The 25,091-nt window shown below is 34.9% G+C and overlaps 1 protein-coding gene across 3 annotated transcripts in view; it reads right to left on the bottom strand.

The window, feature by feature from the left end:
- Positions 1-25,091, bottom strand: part of TMEM87A (transmembrane protein 87A) — a 62,125-nt gene that overhangs the window by 5,397 nt on the left and 31,637 nt on the right. Inside the window, exons 11-19 of one of the 3 annotated variants that reach the window (XM_081289428.1) lie at positions 23,419-23,512; positions 22,067-22,138; positions 19,574-19,682; positions 18,587-18,645; positions 17,699-17,802; positions 11,651-11,724; positions 11,219-11,268; positions 7,150-7,205; positions 6,367-6,397 (exon numbers count right to left, since the gene is read on the bottom strand). In XM_081289428.1, coding sequence (XP_081145554.1) covers positions 6,367-6,397; positions 7,150-7,205; positions 11,219-11,268; positions 11,651-11,724; positions 17,699-17,802; positions 18,587-18,645; positions 19,574-19,682; positions 22,067-22,138; positions 23,419-23,512 — 649 coding nt within the window. Of the gene's footprint in view, positions 1-6,366; positions 6,398-7,149; positions 7,206-11,206; positions 11,269-11,650; positions 11,725-17,698; positions 17,803-18,586; positions 18,646-19,573; positions 19,683-21,417; positions 21,487-22,066; positions 22,139-23,418; positions 23,513-25,091 lie in introns of all 3 variants that reach the window. The other 2 variants (XM_081289426.1, XM_081289427.1) reach the window with 2 other exon arrangements.

Below are 25,091 nucleotides of genomic sequence, written 5' to 3'. Positions count from 1 at the left end.
TTTTCTTATTTTCATGGAGAACATTTTCCAGTACGTTCCTAAGAAGCACACATAGGAAATTAATTCTTATGTGACTTAAAATATCTTTACTTTAACCTAATATTGATGGTTTATTTAGGTATAGAATTATAGGTTAAAAACTATTTTTCTTGGGCTGGTGTTGTAGCTCAGTGGTAAAGCACAGAACACATGAGGCACTTGATTCAATCCTCAGTACCACATAAAAATAAATAAGTAAAATAAAGGTATTGTGTCCATCTACAACTGAAAAAAAAAATTTTAAAAACCACAATTTTTCTCAGAATTCAAAGGCATTGTTCTAACATCTTCTAGCTTTTATTGGAAGTTATTGTTATGTAATTTGTTTCTTCTGTAATTCATTTAAATTCTTTCAAGTTTTATAAAAAGAAAGGCCTTGGGGAAAGTGACATCAGCATACTGGCAAAACAAAAAGTGCTGGATACTCTTACCTCCACAAATGCCCTGATTCAACAATACACAGAACAATTCCTGGTGAAAAATTCAGGAAACAGCCTAGGGGCTCATGTACCACAGAGTAAAACTAAATCAACTGTATCAAAGCCAAGAAGAAAATCAGAGGTCCCCCTTTTGCCATAATGTACTCCTTAAACCCTGCACAATGCCACATGAACTGTAGGAAACCTTTATCTCCTAGCTTCTCCCTGGGGAAGGAAGGGAAGGATTCGAACCTATATCCAACATCTTCACCTTTCTAGAAGCTGCCAGAACGAAGCTGGTTTTTGTCTTGACTTTTGTCTTAAAAAACAAAGGGCCCCCAGGTTAAAAGTCATGGATAACCAAGGTTTGGTTTGGATTAGCAATAACACACTTGCCAGCACAACTGCCTGAACCTCTCAAGTTCAGTGTAGAGTGAGTCAAAACTCCTAAATCCCAGCCTCTCCCTGGGGAAGAAAGACTTGGACTGTGATTAACATTCCAAAGCTTCAGGAAGTTGCCTGAAGGACTGGCTTCAGTCTGAGAACAAAAGTGGAACTCCTATACTTTAGGTGCCTGGAGCCCAGTGTGAACAAAAAAATAAAGAGCTTGAGGCTCACTGCTGCTCCAAGACCCACAGTGCAGCAGACAACAGGGGAACAAGAGATTATAAATTCCTGGGGAAAGACAGCAGATCCCTCTGACTGTGAATTCATATGTACAGAGAAGATACATATGGAGAGTAGGATGGAATTTTCCAGAGTCTCTGGCCAATCTGACTTATGAGAATCTTCTGTACAAGGCATGTCACACTGAAAGTGATGATTTACTTTCTTTCTTTTTTAAGGAACAGACACCAATACAGAAAATTAAGCAAAATGGAGAAACAAGGAAACAGGGACCAAACAAAGGAGCGAGAAAAATCTGCAGAAACTGACCGTAACAATTAAACAGAGGTTCATGAATTACTTAAGAGAATTCTAAATAACTAGATCAAGATAATAATGCATGAATAAAGTAAGAATTTCAACAAGATAGAAAATTTTAAAATATGCCAACAAACTGTAACCTAGAAGAAGTGAATAAACCCCTAGAAACACACAACCCGCCAAGACTGAATGATGACGAAATAGAAAATAAGACAACTAGATTTAACTCAAAACCTCAAAAAAAAAAAAAAAAAAAAAAAAAAGCCCAGGAACAGATGGCTTTATTAGTGAATTCAACTAAACATAGTTAAAGACAAATATAAACTCTTCCCAAAAAGTGAAGACAAACTCATTTCAAAGGAACTTCCAAATGGACTCTATGAGGTCAGCATTACCCTGATATCCAAAGCCAAAGACACTTTAAGAAAACTAATAAACCTGATGAATACCCATGCAAAAATCTTCAACATAACAAAAACTGAATTTGAAAGTACATTAAAAGGATCACACACCATGATCAAGAGAGATTTATTCCTGAGACGCAAGGAAGGTTCAACATACAAAAATCAATGTGATACAATACATTAACATAATGAAGAACAAAAACCACATGATCAGATCAACTGTGATACAGAAAAACATTTGACAAAACTGACCACCCTTTCATGACATAAATTCAACAAACTAGGAATACTAAGAAATTGCCTCAACATAATAAAGCACATAAGTGAATAAAACTAACTTCATATACAACAATGAAAAACTAAAAGCTTTGCTATGATCATAAAGAATACAAGAATGCCAATCTCACCATTTCTAGTCAATCAACACAGTACAGAAGTCCTATCGAGAATAATTAAACCAAAAAAAAAAAGTAAAACAAACCTGTTAGAATAAATGAGTTCATTAATATTGCATGATACAAAACCAAAATATGACAATTAATGTCACTTTTTAGTTGTCAATGGACATTTATTAATTTATTTACATGTGGTACTGAGGATTGAACTCAGTGTCTCACACAAGCTAGGCAAGCACTCTCCCACTGAACCACAACCCCAGCCCCTCTTCTTTCATTCTCCTTTTTTTTTTTTTTAACAGTGCTGAGGATTGCCTTGCACATATGCTAGGCAAGCACTCTATCACTGAGCTACCCAACTACCCAACCCAATCACTTACTAACAAAGAACTATCCAAAAAAGATATTAAGAACACAAACTCATTTACAATAGTAACAAAAAAAATATTTAATTAAAACAATATGGTACTGGCATCAAGACTGACACAGATCAATGAAACAAAATAGAATGCCCAGAAATAAAACCTACACACACACAGTATATGATCTCTGAAAAGGCTATAAAGTCTATACAATGAGGAAAGGATAGGTTCTTCAATAAATGGTACTGGAAAAACTTGATATCCACATGCAAAATCTGTTTGATTTTAATAAGCTTGAATCTTATGTACATAATCTTATGTACAAAACAGATTAAAGACTTAAAACTAATATCTGAAACTATAAAACTCCTAGGAGAAAAAAAATAAGATTCTTGACACTAATATTGGCAACAATTTCTTGGATATACACCAAAAGCACAGGCAAGAAGAATAAAAATAGACCCAAAGAACTCAAACTGAAAAGCCTCTGCACTGCACAGGAAATGAGAGCATGAGAAGCAATATATGGGATAGGGGAATATAGTTGCAAATTATGCATTTGATATGGGGTTAAAACCAGAAACTCTTAAAACTCAACAGCAAAAAAATCAATTAAGTTTAAAAATGGAAAAATGACCAACAGATAGAGGCGTGTGTGTGTGTGTGTGTGTGTTAAATGATCAGCATCACAAATCATCAGGGAAATGCAAATCAAAACCACAATGAGCTATCACCTTATAACTATTAAGGTAGCCATTATCAAAAAGCAAAAAATAACATGTAGTGGCAAGACTGTGGAGAAAATGGATCCTTGAGTTCTGTTGGTAAGAATGTAAAATGGTATCGTAACTACAGAAAATAGCAGGTTCCTCATAAAATTAAAAATAGAACTACTTTTATGATCCAGAATCCCACTTCTGAAAAGAACTAAAAGCAGAATCTCAAAGAGATATCTGTATATCCGTGTTCACTGCAGCACTATTCACAATGGAATTACTAAGAAAAATGTCAGATATAGCGCGCGTGTACACACACACACACACACACACACACACACACACACACCCCCCATGGAATACAATTAATTCAGTTTTAAAAAGAGAAAGAAATCCTGCCGTGGGTGAACTTTCAGGAGCTTATGTTAAGTGAAATAAGCACACCATAGAAGACAAGTACTTCATGAATCCACTTAGTATGAGGTATCTAAAATAGTCAAATGCATGGAAAGTAGAATGACAGATGCCATGAGCTAGAGGAGGCGAAAGGAGAGGCTGCTATTTAACAGGTGTAAATTTCAGTTAAACAAGAATTTCTATAAATTTAATGTGTAACAATGTGCTTATACTTAGCAATACTGTAATGTAGACTAAAAAATGTTTTAAGGAGGGTAGATCTTATTGTTATATTTTCTTACCACACACACACACACACAAAGCCTCACTGTCACATACACTTGCAAAGTCCCATATAATTTATTCATAAAAGAACACATGAGGGCTGGCGTTGTGGCTCAGTGGTAGCGCACTTGCTTAGCAAACGCAAGGCCCTGGGTTTGATCCTCAGCATCACATAAAAACAAATAAAGGTATTGTGTCCAACTACAACTAAAAAATAAATATTAAAAAAAAGAAAACATGAACACCTACACCTCAGATACAGCATTCATCTCCAGAATATAAAAAGAACTCAAAACACTTAACACCAAAAAACCACAAATAACCCAGTCAATAAATGAGCAAAGGAACTGAAAAGGCACTTCACAAAAGAAGAAATACAAATGGTCAAAAATATATACGAAAAAATGTTCAACATCTCTAGCAATTAGAGAAATGCAAATTAAAACTAAACCGAGATTCCATCTCACTCCAGCCAGAAAAGCAATTATCAAGAATACAAGTGACAAGAACATGAGGAAAAAGGTTCACTCATACATTGCTGGTGGGACTGCAAATTGGTGCAACCATTCTGGAAAGGAGTATGGAGATTCCTCAGAAAACTTGGAATGGAACCACCATTTGACCTAGCTATCCCACTCCTCAGTTTATACCCAAAGGATTTAAAATCAGCACACTACAGTGATGCAGTCACATCAATATTTATAGCAGCTCAATTCACAATAGCTAAGCTATGGAACCAACCCAGGTGCCCTTCAATAGATGAATGAATAAAGGAAATGTGATATGTATACACAATGGAATATTACTCACCCATAAAGAAGAAAGAAATTATGGCATTTGACAGTAAATGGATGAAACTTGAGACTATCATTCTAAGTAAAATAAGCCAATCCCCCAAAAACCAAAGGCCAAATGTTCTCTCTGATATGTGGATGCTCATCCATAACAAGGGAGGGAAGGGAGGGGAATGGGAATGAGAAAGATAGCAGAATGATTCAGACATAACTTTTCTATGCTCACATATGAATACATGACCAGTTAACTCCACATCATGTTCAACCACAAGAATGGGATCAAAATTGTAATGGGCTGTACCCCATGTATGTATAACATGTCAAAACATGCCCTACTGTCATGTGTATCTAAAAACAACAAATGAAAAAATTTAAATTAAAAAAAAAACATGGGCTGGGGTTGTGGCTCAGCGGTAGAGTACATGGGCCCTGGGTTAGATCCTCAGCACCACATAAAAATAAACAAAATAAAGGTATTGTGTACAACTAAAAAATAAATATTAAAAAAAAACATGAACAGATGATTGTTATCAGGCCACCAAAAATATGGTGGTAAACCCTTTATTTCCATGAATGGCACAATCAGGTTTCATGCAGTCAGACCTCTGGTTGGAATACAGCATGGCTAGAGAATTAAAACCAAAGGAAAACCCTGATAGAAAATAATTAGAAGAGAAAGACCCCATGATAGAGACCTCAGATCTGCAAAATACACAACAGAAAGCAAAGTGCTATGTGGATAGGTTCAAATCTCAATGTTAACGGTCTCAATTATTTCAACTAATAGAATAGCTAAACAATTTGACACTGTATGCAGTGTTACACAGCAGGTCAGTGGAAAATGAACAAATCATTTTTAGTATCCAGTTCAATAAAATGAGTCAGAACCAGAAAAGATATTTCTAGAAGGCTTTCTGAAATCAAGACATTGTAATCTAACATTCAAAATAGGTTTTAAAACTAATTCCTATGAACCCAGGCCACAATTCTTAAATAAGACTTCACGTGAAACCTCTTAATTGAACTCTATGGAGTCATATTAAATCTTAAAAATCAACATGAACATTAGCAGTACTAATTATGATCCTCATCATCTAAAATGGTAGTGACATAGGAACATGAAATATAAGAGATAACAAAATAATTTACATTTTGTCTACTGTATTCCTTTCTCAAACTTTTTATTATTTTGCCAAATTTAGCTACATTCAGATAAAATTTTTATTTCCTACAGACAGTATTTTTTACTCAATTTAAGCAAAAACATCTTCAAGTCTGAACATATTATTCTGGAAAAGAAAAAAAGGGGACATGCTAGACAGACATAAAGAAATGAAACCTTCTTGGGGATGGGGCTGTGGCTCAATGGTAGAGTGTTCGCCTCACATGTGTGAAGCACTGGGTTCGATCCTCAGCACCATGTAAAAATAAACAAAGGTGAAAAAAAAAAAAAGAAATGAAACCTTCTTTATTGTATTTGTATTTCCATTCTTATTCCTTTCAGCTCTACCAATTATAATTCTTTAGTCCACACTGAGTAAAAATAAATAGAATCTTCCTAAACAAAGGATTCATGACTTGCTAGTAAATCACAAGATCCAAAGACTTAATACACATATGATTACTAACCTCATCTGAATCCAGAAGGGCCGGAAGTGCTCTGCAGAGAGAAAAACACTAAATTGAACAATGTAAAATAAAGCTGTAAATGGTTCAAAAAAGTGGAATAATGATTTTTTTTGTTGTTGTTGTTAATAGGTATTAAACCTTGGGGCACATCCCCAACCCTTTTTATATTTTATTTTGAGACAGGGTCTCACTAAGTTGCTTTGGGCCTTGCTAAGTTGCTAATACTGACTTTGAACTTGAAATCCTCCTGCCTCCCAAGCTGCTTGGATTACAGGCCATACCATGCCCAGTATGAACATGGGAATGCGGGTATCTCTTCAACATAGTGATTTCCTTTGAAAATATACCTAATTTAAGCTTTCTTGTGATTTAACTAAGATTTGTATCTTATTAACACACCCTTTAAGGGGAGAAAAAAAGCAAATAAAATAAACAAGAATCAAAGTTTACTAGAATTGTATACAAAACAATAAACATGTTCTACAATATGATAGAATCAATATTTCATTAATATTATAGGTCTGGAAAGGAACTCAAAAATTTCAAAAGTACTAACTCATTGATTTTGGGAAGATCTATAGCTAAATCTTTCTAAGCCGAAATGTCATCTGAATGATTAATCCCAATTATTTCTTTTGTACATTATTTCTTATCTACTAAAATCATTCTTCAACATTTTAAATTCTCATTATTATACTCCTCAGCTTTTTCATTTAAAACAAATAAGTAGTACTAACTTTGAAATAGGATCCTTACAGTAATAGTAATGATTCAAACACTTACACATCTGTCACAGAAGAAGGAACATTCTCTTCTACCCACTTCAAATCATCTTCCTGCTGGGAATATAACACCAATTGTTATTAAAACACACTGCGTAATACATCAAGTAAAAATATGTTTTAAGATCTTTAGTCTTTTTTAATTCTAAGTAGTACATTCATATAACAAATGAGACTTCTAATAGGAAAGTCAAATTACTAAAAAAAATTTTTAATTTCTAATTTCTCCCAAATGTCCCCACTACCCATTGTTTTTCCTGGTAACCATTGCTCTACCCTTACTTCTATGAATTCAACATTTTTGGATTCCTTATAGAAGAGAGATCATGAAATATTTTTTCCTGTGCCTGGCTTATTTCACTTAACAAATTGTCTTCCAGGTTCATCAATATTATTGAGAATGACAAAGTTTCTTATTTTAAGACTGATCAGTATTAAACTGCGTATATACACATTTTCATAATCCACTCGTCCAGTAACACTTTGGTTGATTCTATATAATTGCTATTATGAATGCTGCAATGAACATGGGAATTCGGGTATCTCTTCAACATAGTGATTTCCTTTAAAAATATACCTAGTAGGATCATACCAAGCTGGATCATATAGTTCTATTTTTGAGAAACTTCTCTACTGGTTTTCATAACGGTGATACTAACCTACATTCTTACCAACAGTGTGCAACGGTTCCCTTTACTCCACAAGCCACATGCTCATCTTTTGTCTTTTTTTTTTTTTTTTTTAAATTGGTACTGGGGATTGAACTCACGTGATTCGACCACTGAGCCAAATTCCCAACCACCATCCCCAACCCATCTTTTGTCCTTTTGACAATAGCCACTCTAAAGGATGTGAGGAGATATTTCATTATGGTTTTAATTCTCAATTCTTGATTATGATGATGAGCATTTTTTTTTTCACATACTTATTTGTATTTGAATTGTTTTGAGAAATGTCTAATCTGGTCTTGTTTTTTTATGGGGTTGTTTTCTTGCTATTGAGTTGTCTGAGTTCCTTATATAAATTGCATATTTTTTAAAAAATACTTTGCTTAGTTGGCAATGGACGTTTATTTTATTTATTCATATGTGGTGCTGAGAATTGAACCCAGGGCCTCACACATGCTAGGCAAGCGCTCTACCACTGAGCCACAATCCCACCCTATAAACTGCATATTAACCCCCTCAGATGTATGCTTCACAAATATTTACTCTCAGCCTATGAGGTGTCTTTTCACCTGCTATTTACCTTAGAAACTATTTTTAGTTTAAAATAATTCCCTTTCTTTATTTTTGCTTTTGTGACCTGCACTTTTCAAGTCATATTAAAAAAAAAAATCATTACCCAGATTAATATTATAGAGTACTTTTCTCCCAGTAGTTTTACAGTTTCAGGTGTGTGTTTAAGTCCTTAATCCATTCTGAAGACTTATATATGGTATGACACAAGGGTCAAATTTCATTCTTCTGCATATGTCTTTCCAGTTTTCCCAACACCATTTATTAAAAAAAACTATCCTTTCCCTATTTGGGGTCCGTGGTATCTTTGTAGAGAACCAAGTGACCATAAGGCATGAATTTACTTCTAGGCTTTCTATTATGTTCCACTGGTCTATGTGTCTATTTTTATGCCAGTACCATGCTGTTTTTTTATTTTATTTTTATTAGTTGTTCATGGACCTTTATTTTATTTACTTATTTATATGTGGTGTGGAGAATTGAACCCAGTGCCTTGCACATGCTAGACAAGCATTCTACCACTGAGCCACAACCCAGTCCCCCATGCTGTTTTGATATTACAGCACAGCAGGTGTTTTTTTTCCCCCTCTTTCCAGCCAGGCAGCAGGGTGGTAAGCTGGGGCTCAAATCCAGGGCCTATACATGCTAAACATAAGGTCTACTGAGTTATATTCCCAGATCTGTGTAGTACATTTTAAAGTCAGACTATATAACGTCTCCAGCTTTGTTCTTTTTGCTCAAGTGTATTATTAGGGGTCTTTTGTGGTTCTTTTATTTATTTATTTTTTTATTGGATGTTCACAACATTACAAAGCTCTTGACAAATCATATTTCATACATTAGAATCTAGTGGGTTATGAACTCCCATTTTTACCCCAAATACAGATTGCAGAATCACATCGGTTACACATCCACATTTTTACATACTGCCATATTAGTGACTGTTGTATTCTGCTACCTTTCCTATCCTCTACTATCCCCCCTCCCCTCCCCTCCCATCTTCTCTCTCTACCCCATCTACTGTAATTCATTTCCCTCCATGTTTGTTATCCCATTCCCCTCATAAACTCTTATACGTAGTTTTGTATAACAATGAGGGTCTCCCTCCATTTCCATGTGATTTCCCTTTTTTTCTCCCTTTCCCTCCCGCCTCATGTCTCTGTTTAATGTTAATCTTTCTTCCTGCTCTTCCTCCCTGTTCTGTTCTTAGTTGCTCTCATTATATCAAAGAAGACATTTGGTATTTGTTTTTTAGGGATTGGCTAGCTTCACTAAGCATAATCTGCTCTAGTGCCATCCATTTCCCTGCAAATTCCGTGATTTTGTCATTTTTTAGTGCTGCGTAATACTCCATGGTGTATAAATGCCACATTTTTTTTTTATCCATTCATCTATTGAAGGGCATCTGGGTTGATTCCACAGTCTAGCAATCGTGAATTGTGCTGCTATGAACATCGATGTGGCAGTATCCCTGTAGTGTGCTCTTTTAAGGTCTTCAGGAAATAGTCCGAGAAGGGCAATAGCTGGGTCAAATGGGGGTTCCATTCCCAGCTTTCCCAGGAATCTCCATACTGCTTTCCAAATTGGCCGCACCCGTTTGCAGTCCCACCAGCTTGTGGTTCTTTTATAAATTCTAAGATTATTTTTTATATTTCTATAAAAAATGTCATTGAAATTTTGATATGGACTGCACTGACTGCTTTGGGTAGTATGAGCATTGTAACAATATTAACTCTTCTAATTCAATGAATACAAATTATCTTTCCACTTATTTGTGTCTTCTGAAATTTCTGTCATCAATAGTTTATGGTGTTCAGTATATAGTTTTTTTACTTCCTTGGTTAAGCTTATTCTTGAGTAATTTATTTTTCTGCAGCTATTGTAAAAAGTATTTCTTTCTTGATTTATCTCTCACATAGTTCAATGCCAGTATACAGAAATGAAACTGATTTTGGTATGCTGATTTTGAATCCTGCAACTTTACTGAAATTTGTTAGTTTTAATAGTTTTTTGGTGGAGTCTTTAACAGTTTCTATATGTAAGATAATGTCACCTGTAAACAGAAACAAATTAACTTCCTTTCCAACTTAGATACCTTTTTCTTCTTTTTCTTGCCTACTTGCTCTGGGTAGAATAAAATAATTTTGTCTTTAAAATCATGTAACAGAAATATAAAATAATGTCTACAGCCTTAAATGTTCTCTTCTCAGTGGCCTAATAGTGTTTTTTAAAATAATATTTTTAGTTGCAGATGGATAGACACACTATTTTATTTATTTATTTATTTATTTATTTATTTATTTATTTATTTATTTATTTATTAATGTAGTGCTAAAGATGGAACCCATTGCCTCACATGTGCTAGGCAAGTGCTCTACCACTGAACTACAACTCTAGCTCAGCCTAATAGTTTGTTTCATGCAGGCTTTGCCCCTTAAGGTTGGACTAAATTCTAAAGCCCTCCTATAAAAAATGAATACTCAATTTTTAGAACAAAACATTAGGTCTTTACCACAAAAAAAGACATCAGATTTAACGGAACTATGACTTCACTGATGAAAACCATTAAACAGAACAATCAGATTGGTCTAGTATTTTTTCAAAATATAGTAGCATATCATCTAGTTAAAGATACCTAGACCCTAGTCTCTCTTGCTGCCTGTTTTTAGAAATGTAAATGTGATAAATAAGATTGTAAAGTAAGCCTAATTATAGGATAGATACAAAAATCATTAAGATGTAACCATAACTGCTGGGTTTTACCCAAGGCTAAAAGGCCATGCAAAAATCAAAGAGGAAAGGGGGGGGAGTGATACTTACTGCTTTATTTACCTTACTATTTCCATTAGGTTCTTGTTTGGTACCTCTCATTTTCATCCCCTCTGTACAAGAAAAGAAAAAAAAAACAACCAAAGATATGTCAACTTTGTCAATAGACCAGCAATGAACATAAAATTGAATTCAGAGCTTTATTTTAAGCTATCTCTGTGAATTATATAATAGATATCTCTCCATCTTTACATTTATACTGGGGAGTTCAAAGCTAAATTTCTAGCTTGTTTCTAGAAAGTAAACTGGACATTTAATGTGGAAATATTTAATCAATTTATCATGGCTTCATCTTAAAACTTATATACTTATACTCTTATGCTCTTTACCTAACTTTACCACATACCAAATTCAGGAACAAAACTGTTATAAAATAATAATAGACTATATGAAAAAATATTTAAAACACAAATAAAAGGTAAATTTTATCACTACCAAAGCTTTCTTTCAGCATAGGTTCCTTTTGTTCATCTTCCTCCTCTTCTTCAGACAATGGTGAAAAGGCAAACCTGATGGAACAATGTCAGAATAGAAAGAAAAATTAGAAAACTACAAAAACTGTTCTACTATCTGGATTACCCCCACCCCCCAGTACTGGCAATTAAACCCAGGGGCACTTTACCACTGAGCTACATCCCCAGTCCTTTTTAGCTTTTTATTCGGAGACAGGACCTCACTAAGTTGCCGAGGTTAGTCTTGAACTTGTGCTCTTCCTACCTCAGTCTCCCTAGTAGGTGGGATTGTGCCAGCATTCCCAGCTATTATCTGAATTTTACAGGACTTAAATAATTGCAATTGCAGTAAAGTTCACAAAAATCAGTTTAGGGAATACTAATTTTTCACTTCAGAAAGCTCTTAAATATCTATATTAGCAAAAGAGAAGCAGAAGAGTACCATACTTATGAGTGCAGGCTACCTGGAACCTTCAGACAAGTTACTTAATCTCTTTGTACTCCTAGGTTTCCTCATTTGTACGTGGGGATAATAGAGTATTACTTAAAACACTCACAGAGGTTTTTGTGCTTAAAACAATACCTGAAACTTCTTTTTTAACTCTTTAAGTTATTTTTATATGTATTTTTAGTTGTTGATAGACCTTTGTTTTATTCATTTATTTATATGTGGTGCTGAGAATCAAACCAGTGCTTCACACATGCAGGGAAGTGCTCTACCACTGAGCCAGAACACCAGCCTAATACCTGAAACTTTTAGCAAAGCACTCTGTAAGGCTACATATCATACAAAGTAAATTTTCATTTAATTTACAATCTCAGCCTTCAAACTGAGAATTAAGGAAAGCCTAATCTTGTGTTTTGCAGGTAATATAAAACTTGTTTCCAAGTGGGAAGCTCATAAGATGAAGGTCTGGTTTGGTACACCTCGGATGCTGCTCCCTCACACCTCTTTAAGTGACTCAGTAAAGTAGCTGCCTCAGCTTTAGCTTTGACCTCATTATGTACTTTCAATTTTATTGTTACCCTAATATTTTCATTCTGCTTTGTTTTTAAATCTTCCTTTCTTCATGAAAACTCTTTAATAAGCTAGAAATTCAGAATGTCTGTCACTTGTTAAAGGTTAACAAATGTCATGGTAAATATCATAGTTAATGATAATACCTGACTGCATCTAAAATCAGAATAAGGAGACTCACTCTCACCACCTCTATTCAATGTTACATAGGAAGACCTAACCAATATAATAAGAATCAGAAAAAGGTAGGAAGATGATTTGTTAAGGAATAAACATTATGATTACTTTAGACAAAAACCCATCTGAGGTAAAATCTAGAAATTGTCAGAAGTAACAAGATAATGTATCAACAGCATTTAGCTGGGTGCAGTGGCACCTGCCTGAAATCCCAGCTACTCAGGAGGATGAGGCAAGGGGATTCCAAGTCAAGGCCAAGCTTGGTAGTTTAACGAGATCCTGTCTCAAAATTTAAAAAGGCTGAGGATGTAGCTTAATGATAGGGCACCCCTGTTTTCAATCCCCAGTACAGGGAGCAAGTGGAGTGGGGATGGGGGGAGGGGGAGTCAACAGCATTCCTACATATTTGGAAAAACCATATGTAATATTTTTGAAGCTTTCATTCATATAAAAAATTAAAAAACATAAATGAAGCACTAAAAGAATGGAAATAACATATCCAAAGATGGAATTATAAAAAAGATATAATTTCCCCTCATTAATTCAATAATTCAACTAAATTCTAATCAAAATCTTTGTAAAGTTTTCCTTGAATTAAACAAGCATATTAATTTTTAAAATTAACATTTTTAAAAAAGATTAGGGATAGAGGTTTAGGTACTCCAGATACCAAGAGTTGTCAGGAAGTTATGTAATTAAACCAGGATACTAATGAAGAAGCAAAATAATGGAAAAAGAGAACACAAACACGGGCTGGGGATGTGGCTCAAGCGGTAGCGTGCTCGCCTGGCATGCGCACGGCCTGGGTTCGATCCTCAGCACCACATACAAATAAAGATGTTGTGTCCGCCAAAAACTAAAAAATAAATATTATAAAAAAACAAAAGAGAGAGAACACAAACAATTCTTGGTGAACGAAAACTTTGATGGTGAATTTAAAATAACCTTCTGACCTCACCTTAGGTTAGGAAAGAATTTCTTAAACAAGATACAAAATGTAAAATCCATAAAGGAAAAAATGACAAATGTGACTTCCTATTTCTGCATTTTTATATGACAAAAACAGCACAGAAAAATTAAAAGGTAATGAATATCTTCAGTACAACAAAGAAAATATTAGCTCTTAAAACATATTAGGAATTACTACAAATCAATACATAAATGATTGCTATGATTTGAAATGTCTGTCCCCTCTAAAACTTGTGAGAATTTCATTTCATTCTCAGAGCAACAGTATTTGAGATGGGGTTTATTGGGAGATGTTTAGATTGTGAGGGTTATACCCTGGTTAATGGACTGATCCTGTTATAAGAAATGCTTTTGCAAGTGGGCTCTCCCTCTTCCTTTATGTCTTCACCACGTGATGACACAGTAAGAAGGCCCTCACCAGATGCTGGCAACCTTGATCTTGGGACTTCTCAGCCTCCAGATCAGTGAGTCAAGGAATTTCTCTTCATTATAAATTACCCAGTCTGTGGCATTTTATTAAAATGGACTAAAACAATGATCAGTAAGCCAAAAAAAATAAGCCAGCAATAACAGGCTAATTCACAAAACTAAATGACTGTTAATATATAAAATATTTTTAAAAGCTCAAATATAAGTGCAAATAAAAATCACACTAAATATTAACTCTTATCCACTATACCTTCAAAAATTAATGTAATAGGAAGATGTAGAAGGGCAGAGAGAAAAGCTTCTCTCCTATTACTATTATATACACAATTTGTTTCAGGTTCTTTATGAGAATGCAATCCAGAAAATACTTTCAAAGTTAAAAATATACATACCCTTTAACTCAGTGATTTGAAGCACACTAATTAAATATTGAATTATGTGCCAGTGTGTCATGAAAAATTAACCTTATATAACCAACAGTGGTCTGACCATTCCTCTTGACTACTATGAAGTAATCTCTGTAGCACTGAAATATCGGGCTTGATGGGAATGTTTTTGTTTGCCTGGGAGATCTGGATAAAGACAGTTCAATAGTGTGATTTATGATAGAGGCTTTGGCTCCACCACATCTGTTCCAACCTCTGGAGAACTGGAGACTAAAGGTATTAGCCCAGCTTTCAGGAGGACACTACCTGAATAAATCTCACTAAAAACTCTGGACACCAAAGGTTCAGGTGAGTACCCTGGATGGCAATACTCTATATGTACTGTTACATACTACAGCTGGGAATAAGTAATGTCATCCATCACTCTATGAGGACACAATTATGACAAGTTTCTGTTTAGGCTCTTCCTGAACTCTGCCCCATATGTTTCTTCTCTTGTATTTGTACCTTTCCTGTGTAATAAATCATAGGTAGCTATGAGCATTACCAGCTTTCACTAAGTTTTGTGAGTCCTAGCAAATGATCAAAGCTAAAACCGGTTTGGGGAACCTCCAGGCTTGCAATTGAGGTCAGAAGGGAAAGCTGTCTTATGGGGACTGTCCCAATGGACTTTGTAGTTCAGCTAATTATGGGTAGTTGGAGTCAGAAGTCAGATCCTGACTCACTGAAACATGCTGTTTAATAAAATAAAGGATGAGGGCTAGGGCTGTAGCTCAGTGGTAGAACACTTGCCTAGCATGTGTGAGGTACTGGGTTCGATTCTCAGCACCACATATAAATAAATAAAATAAAGGTCCATTGACAACTAGGAAAAAAACATTAAAAAAATTAAAATAAAATAAGGAATAGGAGGGTGGGAGTTAGTGAACCTTTGAATCCCATACTGGCATAAGGTCAGCCATGATATGGAATTGCAGCTGTGTTATTATCATTATTGGAATTAAAAATTACTAACAAAATTTAGAAATAATGGCTCAACTCCTGGGGAGTTGGCTTGATGGATGTATAAAAAAATGCAAAGTAACAAGAAAGAAGAAAAATGTATAACACCTTAGTTATTGTTTTTGTAATAACTAAAATGAAAATAAGGAAGAATGTTGGAGTAGATCCTTATGATGGGCCAACTTGGATGTAGGCCTATCTGACACTGTGTCGAGTTTGGGCTCTTGCTGAGTAGTTACAGCCACCTCTAAATCACTTCAAAAGGGAAAAACTATACTGAAACAATAAAGAGCAAAGATTAGAATGATTTGTAAAAAGAGAATGGATAAAAGAAGGGGGAAATCAAGAGGGGAGAGTTAGGGGACTTGCTCTAGCAGAGTGGAATTCTTTATAAATAGTTATTAGAAAATGGGATGATCCAGGTATGGTAGTGGGGCCTGTAGTCCCAGCTATTCCAGGGATGGAAGCAGGACTGCTTGAGCCCACCAGTTCTAGGTCTGCCTAGCAATATCGTAAGACTGACAACCAGAAAAGGAAGGAAAGCAGGAGAAAAGGAGAGAAGGAAAAAAGACAAAAAGAAAAATCCAGGAAGGAAAAACAGGCAGAAAGGGAGGAAGAGAGGAAAAAGAAAGGAGGAAAGGGGGAAACGGAGAAAGAGAAGGAAAAGAAAGGAGAAAGGTGAGTAAAAGAAGATTCTAACTTGAATAGGGAATAAAATGGGAAAGAATATACCACATTAAGCTACTAATAACACTGAAGTCATGGGGGAATGGAGACAATGTTTAAAAGAAAAAGGAAAGGGGAGATAATACAAAACTTTTTTAAAAGACCAAGGAAGCAAAGCATTTTAAATACAGACATTGCTAGCAAGTCACCAGTATTATCTAAAAATAGATTTAAAAGGAGAGTCCCCAAAACATCTATATAGTTCTTTTTGAATAGTGAGATTTCAGATCTCCTCTATTTATTTGCATGGCTTTTCTGTTACTTGACTTTCTTTTTTTTTTTTTTTAATTTTTTTTTATAACTTTATTTTATTTGTTTATATGTGGTGCTGAGGATCAAACCCAGGGCCTTGCATGTGCGAGGCAAGTGCTCTACTGCTGAGCCATAACCCCAGCCCCTTGACTTTCTTTCATTGCTATATTTAATTATAAAATTAGCTGTTCAAAGGGACTGGGTTGTGGCTCAATGGTAGAGCCTAGCATGCATGAAGCACTGGGTTCAATCCCCAGCACAACATAAAAATAAACAAATAAAATAAAAGTATTGTGTCCATCTACAACTAAAAAATATTTTTTTAAAAAATTAGTTGTTCAAACTGGACACAGAGGTGTCCCCCATAATTCCAGCTACTCAGGAGTGTGAAGCAGGAGGATTTTGAGTTTGAGGACAGAATGAGCAATACCACAAGACCCCATTTCATAAAAAAGAGCTGTTCAGTTATTTACCTTTCCTTCTTTGGTGTGACTGTTTAATATAAGCTCTTAACTGTCTAACTAAAAAAGAGGACAGAAGGGTTTTTTTTTAAAAAAAGGGGGAAACAAAGGCATGGATATTCACAAAATAATAACAGGCAACTCTTTAATAACAGAGATTTGTATATAGTTGAACAAAGTGAATTCACATGTGGATTTTTAATTCCTAAGTCAATCGCTTAAGTCTTCATTTTACCCTACTGTTATGAAGTAAGTTGGGTAGGGCCTACAGAAATTTGTCTTTTCTTCTGGACAGCTGACAGAAGAGACTGTCATTTACCTATATAATTATCAGAAGATGTCAGATTTGAAAGGGACCTCATATCATTTGATATAATTCGTCATCATTATATGAAAAGGAAACTGAGACCCAGAGAAATGAAAAGAGACAGCATGCCAAAATCACAAAGCAAATTAAGGAAAGCCAAGAAAGGAACCCAATTCAATTGATACCAGTCCCTACATTTCTTCCACTATATGACACAGCCCTGACAAACTCCTCTAAAGCACCACTCCTATTTCATGAAATAGCTATTTAACTATTAGCAGAATAAGTAAAAGAGTCCAAGAACCTCTGATTATTTGCTGATGGCCGCCAGAGAACCATGATGACGAAGAGGATCATGGAGAACAGCAACCGCCAGATGGCATCGTCCACCCACAGTTCCCGCCAGTCCTACAGTAAAGGTAGAGAAAAGTACAATGTCTATATTTATTATCTTTATACTTTGTTCACAAAGCCCTTGGCATAGAACAAGAATCACTTATTTATGCACTTATGTTATATTTACTAAGAGCTTGATATGCGCTAAGTGCTAGGAATACAAAGTGAATAAATGTAGTTTCTTCCTTTGCAGTGCTTACTGTGCTTAAAGAAAAGGCACCATCTGAACAGAAACATCAAATTCACCAGCTCTTAAAATCTTTGGAGAAGGGTTTTATTTCGGGTAAGAAAAAGTAATATAAGGTTTTATACTTTATAATATTCATTTTCATTTTTTGCCAAAACAGAGTCTTAGCTGCCTCCAAATAAATCCTATTGGCCAACTATAATTCACCAATTAAAAAAATGTGGGGAAAAAATCCTATTGGCTACAGACTTTGTGCTCAGATCTTAAAGACAGGGCTTCTACTCAAATCAGTACTATTCACACATACTTAAAATTCAGCACATTGGACCTCTGGTTTGAAATTTTTAATTAAGGTAAGCCTGGATTATGACAGGCTGTGGTTATCACTTAAAACATTCTCTCCCACCACAGGGATAGTCAAATAAACCAAATAAAAACAACTATCATACAATGGCACCATGAGAGCACAGAATTTTAGGAAGAGAAAAGTGAAGACCTCACCCTAATTTCTTATATGGCGCTTACCTTACAAGAACTTTGTCATTGTCATCAACATCATCATCATGCGTAAAACTATACCCTATTTACAAATGTGTACTTATAACTTACCGATTGACAAGTCACTATCCTGAACTTCATGGTTGTCCAGATGATAAACACAATAGATGCTAACATAAAATAAAAAAACCTGATAAGAGCAGGTCAATGATGATTTTCACCCCCAATTAAAATTCCACACATCCACTAATCTCCAATACAATGCAATCACTTTCTATCAGTTATTTTCATAAATATATTCAATATTAATTTACTGAACATCTACCATAAGCAAGGTCCATAATGCATACTCTTGTCAACACTTTCTGCATTTAAAGAAAGTTTTGTGATAATTTTGTTTACTATCTGACTACTTCAGTAACTCTCAGAATTAGCACAGAAGCATTGGAAATATGGCTTTTTCCAAATCAATATTTTATTTTCTTTCTTTCATTTTTAGTAAAATGAGCTAACTTTTCATAGGCTGGTTACATGAGTAAAAAACAGTTGATAAAATGGCTGCAATACAAACAGAAGAATTAGTTCCAATCAAGGACAAACCTCACACTATTCCTGGTAAAAGGGCTAAAAAGTAAGTCAGCAAATTAGCCTAGTTTGGTTACAGTCTACCTAATGTCTGCATTTTATGTACACTTAGCAAAATATGTAAAGTACCAAAAGAGCAATGTACCCTAATCTAAAATTCTATACCATTTACTAAAATCAAATAAACAGATGGTAATATCTTTTAAAAACAATCCAAATGCTGTTTGAGGTTAACTTGTTTCAAGGAAAAAATGCCTGAGAGAGAGAGAATGGAAGTAGGAAAGGGACATGGTAAGAAGTAAAATTATATTAAGTTGATTTTCAGCTAGTAATCTTTTTTGTTTTTTTAAACCAATAGATGCTTTTGAGAATTTGACAAAGGCTAAGAACTTTTTCCTCAAATTAAATGCACAAAACTTCTATGCCTACCTATGACCTCTCAGATTAAGAATCTCTGCTGTGAAAGGATCACAAGATCACATTTAAACAACAGGAAGAAAGTCCCAGACTTACCTGCCACTGCCAAGATAAGTGTGTTGGTGAAATGTCGATACAGCGAGAGCTTTACGATGTTCCTCCGAAGTTTTAATAACTTCATTGTTTGAGTCAGGCTAATAAATATGTGTTTGCAAGTCAAGGAATTAAAACATTCAGGAAAAAAAAAACAGTAATCTTGCAAAATAACCCTTAGGTTTCTTGGACAGTCTGGAGTTATAGCAATAGTTATGAGTCTCAGAAGCCTAAACTGTCTTATTTTCACTTAATCTCACAAGCATACTAAACCTTACCAAGATAATAAATCATCATTTTCTAGAAGAAAAGATAAAATAAGAATCAAGATAAAATAAGAATGCAAAATATAAAAGAAAAAGAGAAAATATATTTAAAAAGAAAGAAAAAGAGATGGGAACAAGTTTTTTAGGAAAACAAATTTTAAAAGATGAAAAAATAAATAAACAAAGAGTGATAAGAGAAAGAGGCAAGGGACAAGGAGTTAACACCATCTTCACTCTTCAAGACTGGAAACCATTCTCAACTGGCCTGACTAACCCACTCTAGGATCATAATTTACGCTCCTGCCTACAACCTTCCATAGTTCTACACTTGGTCCCTTTCTGCCATCTACTGGAACCTGCAATCATTTGCTAGCGCTACCATAAATTAAGAAGACCCCACAACTGTCTGAGAATCCCAGGCAATTAGGCTCCCAAAACAATCAATCTCCATTCCCTAGTGGAACTGCTAGAGAAAGACAGGAGACATGACAACTATGGATGATGGATATCCACTCCCATGTCAACTATCAGAATGAGAAGCAGATCTAAAAATAAGGGAGCTGGAGTTTGCTCTACCCTTTATCAGAGCCAAGGCTGTTAATCAGCCACTGTGTTATCTTATTGCATGGTCCAATCCCACCTACCTCTCTATTCCTCTCAATACTCACAGGGATTCACAAATCACAAAAGGAAAGATACTGATCTAGAAAAGTTTTGGTCATCTGCACCCAGAATACTTCAATTGCAAACATTTTGCTATATCAAAATCCACTCAAATTCACAAAATTACAATTTTGTTCACATTCTACTTTGCATAATAGTCACAATCAAGACAATGATATTGGCAATCACACATAGGTCCAAATCTATAAAAGCCAAATAAATTCAAAATAATCCAGAAAAGTCCAAAAACCTGAGTCCTTCACTCTATTGAAGGCCAATACCCTAATGAACAAATATTTAATTTTAAGGAGCAGGAAAAAAAAATTAAAACAGAAACTTGTTTACTGCTGCTGACTTTGCATGTAAATGATATCAATATTTATTCTGAAGGGTGAAAGTCTTCAGACAATCCCAAGTCAACTTTTGAATGAGGAAAAAAACAGTCATCCTGTACAAGTAGAAACTTGCTAAACCTGCTTAAGTTTCAGAAGAATGAAACCACCTGATTAGTTCCTGAAACCACATTTTATGGATCAAACTCTTTTTGTTTCAAAGCATTTAATAACTGGTAGAGGTTAAAAGAAGGAACAGCACCAGAGTAGCCATGATTCTAACACCAAAGTGAGGTGAGCAAATAACATATCCAAAATCAAGGTGAAATGCTTGTTTAAAAAAGAAAAGCCAGAAGCTATTATTTTGTGTGCAGTCCACAGTTGCCCACTTTTATGATTTTAAAAAATTAAACAAACAAACAAACTGCTTACCTGAACCTTCAGGTTGTTAGGACTTAAAATACACTATATCCCAGGTTAAGGAGAAATTAATAAAACTGGTAAACTCTTTGCAGAAAGATTAATAGAAACCCATCTCCAAAGGGAGAAAATGGACCTCCATCAAACAAGCCAATGAGAAGGATATCCACCAGCACAGGGCAGTGTCTAGGAAAGCCAAGGGGATAAAGGCCAAGGAAGCAAGATCAGTCTGGGCCTGCAGACAAAGAACAAGAGGTAGTGAAAAACAGATGGCTAAAGAGGCACAGAGAAGAAACCAGCATATGATTCTGCATTAATATAATATGGAATGACTTTGCTTTTCAGCTAAAAGAAAATAAAAAGGACTAACACATGGCATCTAACCATTCTTTCCTTCTTTCAAACCTTCACACAGAACATACAACCATATCAGTGTTTCACACAAACTGTCAATTACAATTTCAATACAATGAAATTGTTGCTAACTACCATAGAAGTAACTACCACAGAGTTCCCAACACATTAATATCCATGTAAGAGGTGTCAACACCAAAAAACTTCTAGTACTTATAACCTCCATCACATCTGATTTCCTATAATTGTGATTTCTACTAACATCTTAAAAAGCCTTCTCATATTTCAAATTAGTGTGAAATATACAAAAAAATTATTGATTTCCAAAATTGTTTTAATGAAGTGTTACAAACAAATTATCTGTCCCCAAAAGGATGCTACTAGTTTCCACTAGTTGATATCCAAAATCCTTTTTATATAATCCTAACAACCCAATCACCAGGACATTATTGAAAGGATATCCATAAAATAATACAGGCATCAATTGCTGAGAGGGCCAGGCTTACTATCAGAGCCAAGGAATAAGAAAAATACTATAGCAGCAGCAGAAGAAAGAAAACGAAATTGACAGAGGGTTAAAGTTGCTAAAAGTCTAAGGAAATTGTGTAGAGGACAGTGAGGTTTGAAAAACAAATTTGCAATCACAAAGTGTTATGTTTAAGGAGAAACTTATTGCAAAACCCAATGAGCCCAGTTTTATTGAGGACAAATCCAAGTTTATAGAATTTACCACCTTAAATTTCATAAGTTTTTATAGAATCTGATTTTTAAACAAGTAAGAAGATAATTAGGGCTGGGGTTGCGGCTCAGCAGTAGAGTGCTCGCCTAGCATGTGAGAGGCCCTGGATTCGATCCTCAGCACCACATGAAAATAAATAAATAAAAATGAAGGTTTTGTGTTCAACTACAACTAAAGAATAAATATTAAAAAAAAGAAGATAATTGGAAAATCACAGGGAGGCAAAATTTTTTTTCCACATTACTCCATCTCTAATATAACTTTCTTTATTTTTGTCACTGGGGATTGAATACAGGGCACTACGTACATGTCAAACAAGTGTTCTAACACTGAACTACATCCTCAATCCTCTAACATAAATTTACTTTTCTTTTCTTTTCTTTTTTAATTTGTAACAAATTTCTTTATCACTCAGATCTCAGAGCTTTGGTTTTCTTTCTTGGCAAAAGGAATACTTAATAATTCATAAAGATGGTATGAAACTTAATTAGTTCCATTTTAAGGAAATCTTTAAAATTGCTGGGTAAGCAAAGAGTACTGCTATTTAAACCAGTAAGTACATGATTCCAATGGTTGCTACTTATTCAAGAATGGGAGACGAATGACCAGGAAAAGGAACTGAAGAATTGCCAATGTGGGGACAGGGGGAAAGCATTCATTCTGGGTCATACATTAAATTTATAAAGCTCTAATAGATAGATTTAAAAAAATATATACAGGTTGAGCATCACTCATCCAAAATTCCCAAACCTGTAACCCTCAAAAAGTTTCAGATTTTAGAATATTTTGGAATTCTGATTTTTGCAATATTTTGAGAGTTGCTCAACCAGTAAAGTTTAGGCAAATATTCTAATACGAAGAACTCTAAAGTCCAAAAACTTCTGGTCTCAAATATTTCAGATAGAAGATATTAAACCTATATACATTTTGAAAATCAGAAATACATACATTTTAAAAATCAGAGCCCATAAGTAAGAGAAGCAAAGAAACCCACAGACACTTCGAATTCCCCCTCTCAAGACCAAAATGATGTAAGTGAACTGACCACAAAAATTCAGAGTAAGCAATACTGACCCCTGTAACTCTGAGGACCCCTTCCATGCCAGAAAACAAAAGATAGAGGGCTCCTGCTACCACAACCTTGTGAAGAGTGACTCCAAGGCGAGGCCTACAAAGGAAGCAAAGGAAAAGTTGAGTACACACAGGACACACCTTAACACAAGCAAAGTCAGAGGAACTTATGTTAATTAGCACAGGCTAACTAACAATCTAGTGATAAGCAACACACATCTGATTCACCTGAGAGAAAAATTCATAAGAACAAACTGACCTTAAAGCAAGATAGGGAAAAGTAGAACTTAAGATCCTGTCTCTAGTTACTATATTTGAGAAAAAATTTTATTATAGAGAATTTTGAAAAATATTCAAAAGCAGTAAAATAAATCCCTATAGAACTGTGGTTGCAGCTCAGTAGTAGAGCACTTACCTAGCATCTCATTTCCCACTCTTCCTATTATCTTGAAGCAAATCCTGGATACCATATCTTTTTGTGCATTTCAGTATGTTAACACTTTTCAAAAAACATTAACTACAGTACTATTAGCAAATCTAAAAATGTTTTTCAACAATTTCTTAGTATCATCAAATACCCTATTATCTACCTTTAATTAAACAAATAATGTATTTGCAAGCTCAAAATCCAACAAAAGCTGGAGGATACAGCACTTGCCTCAGCATGCCTCAGGCCCTGGATGAGATGCCTAGCACAGCAAAACAAAAAAACTCCCAACAAAATACAAAAAGTCTTTTGAACAAATTCTGTATAAAGATAGAAAGCCTTAAATACTTAATAAAAATCCTACTGAATCAGAATCTAGCATTTTAACAAGATTACCAGGTAATCACTAATGTTTAAGATGCACTTGATTAAATCACATCTGTCAAAGCCTTGTATATTTTTTGTTACACACTAGGAAAACATTAAGGGGAGGGAAATTTTCCTACCGGTATATCTCAGAAACCTTGAATATTTCCTGGCATATAGCAGAAGTTATTAAATCCCCATTCCTCTAATCCTGCTTAAGGCTGAACTCTTTCAAATAATTACTACATGTAGCTAACTCCAGTTCTTTCTAGAACTCCCCCAATTGGGCTTTTGTCCCTACTACTTCACCAACACTGTTTCTTGTCAAGGTCATTAGCACCTCCATGGAATTAAAAGACAAAGGTTAATTCTCAATCCTCTTACTTGACCTGAGGGCATTTGATACAATTAATAACCCTCCTCAGAACAGTCTTCAGTTTGCTTCCCAATGTCAATTTCCTTCCTGCCACTTGACTGGACCAAAACAGTTGGCATCATCCTTGGTTCCTCTTCTCTTTTACATCACAACAAATCTGATTCACTAGGAAATTCCATTGGCTCTACCTTCAAAATATACAGAATCTAATCCCATCTCAGCATCTCTTCCCTTGGGTCCACATCTAGCTCCCTTACCTCCTTGATATCTCTGCTTAAATGTCATGAGGTGAAGCATTCCTTGAATTCTATTTACAACCCTAAGCTTGAACTCCTGCCTAGCATGCCCTGTCCCCTTTCTCTGCTCCATAGCACTTTTCACTGACTAAAATTATTTAACTCATTTATTTCAATTTTGTATGTGCCCCCTTTCTCAACAAATCTTCTGTTTTCAGGACCTAGAACAATGCCTATAATACAGAAGGTGCTCAATAAAAAAGTTTTTAAA

The sequence above is a fragment of the Spermophilus citellus genome (genome assembly GCF_964194105.1).
Source record: "Spermophilus citellus genome assembly, chromosome: 4".
NCBI classification, from domain to species: domain Eukaryota; kingdom Metazoa; phylum Chordata; class Mammalia; order Rodentia; family Sciuridae; genus Spermophilus; species Spermophilus citellus.
Note: the sequence above shows the minus strand (reverse complement) of the source record. Positions and strands in the feature narration are given on the sequence as shown.